Raw genomic sequence first — 4,774 nt, forward strand, 5'->3', positions numbered from 1 at the left:
CAACAGGGGGTCCGGGATCCTTAGGGGTCCTCAGAGATACTACAGGGGGTCCGCCAAATCTTTGTGTGATTTTTACCTGAACCACTTCAACCCACCATCCCAATTTTTGGAGAACTTTAGCCAAAAATAGCAGATCTACAAGCACACAACACCTTCTGCGAGGCACTTGTAGATCGGCTATTTTCGGCAAAGAGGTTTGGTGTAGAGGGGGGGGAAGCAGACCAAGTACAGAGTGAAAGGTCAAGTTTACTATATCGACGGTTTAAGTGGTCTATGAAGCTATCTATGAAAATATATATATTTTATACAATATATAATGGGGGTCCCTGCTTCATCTCTCTCTCAGCCAAGGGGTCCTTGGCCTGAAACACGTTGAAGACCCCTGCATTATAGCTGTCTCTGTCAGGTAGCTATCCATGGTGCTGAAACCACGACTGTAGCACACTGTCAACCAGCCAACCCATGGCTGCCCTAACAACAGAGCGATACTATTGAAACACCCGTTCAACATGTATTTATTTTCTCCTTCTTCCCTTATCTATAGTCATATGAGTGGAACCAAAAAAGCAAGGTGCGCTGTGCTTCAAAGCCGAGGCTGTGCCCCCGCATGCATTGATGCAGCGGCGGTGTTGAGTGTGTATTTAAATAGAGACGGGCACTTTGGCAGCAGAGCTGTTTTTCTGGCGGGCTGACATCTGGCAAGCCTGCGCTCCAGGGAGCCATCCAGCTCTCCATAGACTCTCTGATTAGACTCTAATAGAATATTAGCATTTGCTCTCAGGTAAGGCTACAGCGAGCCGCATATAAGCTGGCAGACAAGTCAGAGGGAAAAGAAAGAAAGCACGTGTCTTTTACATTGATGGGGTGGTGGAAAAGGTAATAGGCCCAACATAATACAGGCTAATACGGCCATATGTCAGACCTACCATAATGCCCTCTGACCCCCAGTCTTGTCAAAGCCATAATGAGACTATTCAACTTCCAATCAGTTAAAGTTGGCAGCACAAGATAGTTTTGTCAATCAAAGATATGTAATCTGTACATATTTTTCGTTTAAAATTGTGCAACTCCACACCTGAGATGTGCCACTCTTCATGCCCCCCAAAATCCCTACTGTATACTCATGGAAAACGTCCGATTAAATGTTAAAATTTGTTCTTTAATCAAACACATTTTGCAGGTCAATAACGAAATAACTCAAAATCACATGAATGTAATAAAGTAATAGAATTATTTTTAACCAGGAACCCAAAAAGCAACATACATTACAGAAATAAGTTACCTCAGCTAAAACAGCAATACAGCAAAACCTGTACGGATATATTTATGTGCATCGACTGGTTCCAATGAAATATTTACATCGTTACACGTATACTTCCATGAAACTGTTCATCTTCTCTTTAAGAAAACATTACTAAACAATGTGATTTTAACAAGCAACGACTTCATAATGATGCGCGCATATTTATACAAATAAATACCAGAAAAAACATACATAAAATAATTTTTTGTTTAAAAAAGGAGAATACTATCTCATATATTTCTCGATTGTACCATCTCAAAAAATCGTAAATGAAAAATTCGTGACTATATATTTCACAGTTGTTCTTCCCTTTTCCCTTTAACACTTAACTTGCTGTCAGAATTTGATTTTCTCAAGCAAATCGAGGAGGAGAAGGAGGGGAGGGATCCCAATAAATATATAATGATGTAAACATGACCTCACTCGATAAATAGCCTAGGCCTAGTTTATAAGAGACACCGGCCCACGCTGGATTGCAAACTTATTGCAGCCGGTAAAAATAATCATATTATTCCCCCAGTTTGAAAACTCAATCGCTAAACTGTCCTCCTATTTCAATATGTCCATCTTGGCTACATTATTATGGGGCCTAATAAAACAAACCCTATCGTTTCCCCCCAAAACCCTCGGCCTCTTGCAAAACATAAGAGCCTAATCTCCCTGATTCTTCGCCTTTCACTACACGTGTTAACAAAGTGGAATAAATTACACACTGGACACAAAATGAAGTGTGTGACAGCTAAATTAATAATTTACACTGGGTTATTTGGCAGTAATCTAATAATAGCTTTCAAGACCAAGCAATGTGTTTGTCCTCTTCCCCTCAGTGGGCCCTGAATAAATGTCAGACTGCATTGTTGTGAAGTCGAAGGGGATGAAGAAAATGTAGCTTATACTATAGGCCAAAATATACATACACACCAATAGTCACCAGCCAAGTGCTTTGAGTTATTATAGCCTACAGCGTGTAAAATAACAATAATTGCTATTTTCACTAGGCTATTATTTAATCAGCAACCTATTAGTCCTCATATTCTGAAATCAAACACACAAATAAGTAATTAAAGCATACAGGCCTAGAAACCATAGCCTACTGCGCTGATGTTTAAAAGGTGTTAGTATAGTAAGTGTTGAAATAGTGGCCTTACTTGCTCTGTCAAACGACGCGTTACTTGATTCCACAATCCCCCTTAGCGAATAAGACGTGACAGTGTTTTTCTTTCCTTTCTTTCTTTTTTTTTTGAAAATTTCAGTCAGCTTTTGAAATGTTATGAATTATTCGGAGTTCAAAGCACAAAGTCATCGATGATTGAAAAAGTGTGAGATAAGAAATATGATACAAATCGTCTCTGAACAGTTCCTTCCCAGTGTTTTTGTTGACCATGGGTTATTTTTCAAGAGCGATTGATTTTTGTTGTTGTTTTCTTTAGACGCATGCAGAGTATTTCATTCGTTTCTGTTTCTGTCGTTGGTTGCAGAACCAGACACGCACCACGTTCTTTTTGAGGTCCAATTTTTCTGCAATTGCAGCGATTTTCTCCGACGATGGACGCGGCTGAATGGCGAAATATGCTTCCAGGGAGCGCTTCTCTGGCGCGGCTATCGACGTGCGCTTCCGTTTCTTCTCTGCGCCATTGAACAACTCGGGTTTGTTAAGTTTGTCCCTGTGAGATTTCTCGGCTTCTTCCAGCCACGCTTGCAGAATGGGCTTCAAAGCGATCATGTTGTTGTGAGAGAGAGTCAGGGACTCAAATCGGCAGATGGTGCTCTGGCTGAGGGAGCCCACGCCGGGTATCTTCAGGTTGGCCAAAGCACCCCCTACATCCGCCTGGGTAACCCCGAGTTTGATCCGTCTCTGCTTAAACCTCTCCGCGAAGGCTTCCAAGTCCCGGGGATCGGCGTCCACGTCGCTCATGCAGCCCATGTGGGAGGGCAGCCCGTGGGCGTGAGCCATGTTGAGGGCCTGGTGCATGTGGTTCATGCCCGCCATGTGGGCCGGGTGCCCCGGCGTGGAGACCTGCACCGAACCGTCCGGCCCCGCCATGGCCCCCAGCGCGAGTCCCGGGCTGATGTGGTCCAGCAGGTCCCGTCCAGGCCGTGGTTGGGCTGGTGGTGGTGATGGTGATGGTGGTGATGGTGGTGGCCGTGGGGATGGGTGGATGGGTGTGAGATAGGCACCGATGAGGAGGACGAGGAGGAGGTGCAGGGGAGAGTGTTCATGGTGTGGTAGGTGGCGTCCGGCTTGAAGGGACTGTGGTGAGGCGGGTGCGGGTGGTGGTGGCTCTTGTTCTGCGAGGCGATATCCACCGCTGCCAGAGCTTCAGCACGGGCCAACAAACTCTCATCCAAGCCTCCGAATATATTGCTCTGCAATTGCAAATAGAATGCACACATAGCTGTCAGCAGGGAATACTCAGTCTCTCCTCTCCTCGGTTTAAAACATTTCCAGAATGTGGAAAAAAAAGAAATCCTAAAAAGGAGAGCACACACACACACACACACACACACACACACACACACACACACACACCAAAACAATATGCATGCAACATCCCAGGTCATAAAAAATAATATAAAAGGCAAAGCCGACTGAATACATAAGTTGGGGCAGAGGGGGAAAATGGAGGTGTTGGGTGATTTGCTAGTGCAGACATGAAAAAAACATCAAGCAAAAAAAAAAAAGTGGGCTGTCAAAATGTGCCTTTAAGCGGTGATTATGCAGAATACGTACCGGTGGGAGGCAGGCGCGGCGCATCGCCTCGGCGTTGCTGCTGATGATGGTGCTGTTGCTGTGTCTGGAAGACGAGCACGACGACGGCACGTTGGAAGTCATGGTGGAGCCGGTCGAGGAGGACGAGTGCAGGGAGTACTTGGGCTCCGGCAGGCTGTGAGCCATGGCGAAAGCCTGCTTGCTGTTCAGAGACATCATCATCATGTTTGCGGGTCGTCCGGGCTTCGGCAAGTTCCTTTAATAACAAGTGATGAAGACTCCGCCTCCTCCTCGAGTCGGGAGTTGAAGCCCAATTGCTTCGAAGGAATCTCTCAAGTCACTTGTCGAATAACTAGCAGGTGGATGATCGTCCAGTTCTCAACTTAGAGCATGTAGTTACCTATTTTTTTTAGCAACCTATTAGCCTATTTTTTTTTTTTTTGCAAATGAGATTTCTTAGGAGCCAACAACAACAAGCCATGCAATTGAGCTTTGCCTGTGCTCCTGGTTACCTCTTCCGTTATGGATAATAATCGCGATATTTCCCTCCTTCTCTTAATTGTGTCCTTTGTATTTTTGCTGCGGATATATATATATTTTTTGGAAATCTCCTCATGGATGATGACGCCAGGGGGGGAAAAAACGATCGAAAGCAAACAAAAAGTTTGCCGTCCTTCTTGAGTAGGATTTCCTTTTCTGAAAAGCGTAGAACTGTTGTCGCTGTGTGTTGTTCACTCCTTTTGGGGACAAAAAAGTGTCCG

General features: G+C 44.7%; 1 protein-coding gene across 1 annotated transcript; it reads right to left on the reverse strand.

Annotated features, from left to right (window-relative positions):
- Positions 1–2,729: 2,729 nt before the first annotated feature.
- pou4f2 (POU class 4 homeobox 2) lies at positions 2,730–4,238 on the reverse strand (the record flags this gene model as incomplete). Its single annotated transcript, XM_080455214.1, is given in 3 exon segments — positions 2,730–3,388; positions 3,391–3,670; positions 4,035–4,238. Coding segments are annotated over 3 exon segments (1,143 nt in total).
- Between the last annotated feature and the right edge of the window lie 536 nt (positions 4,239–4,774).

Source organism: Gymnoscopelus braueri (assembly GCF_963280865.1).
Source record: "Gymnoscopelus braueri genome assembly, chromosome: 2".
NCBI lineage: Eukaryota > Metazoa > Chordata > Actinopteri > Myctophiformes > Myctophidae > Gymnoscopelus > Gymnoscopelus braueri.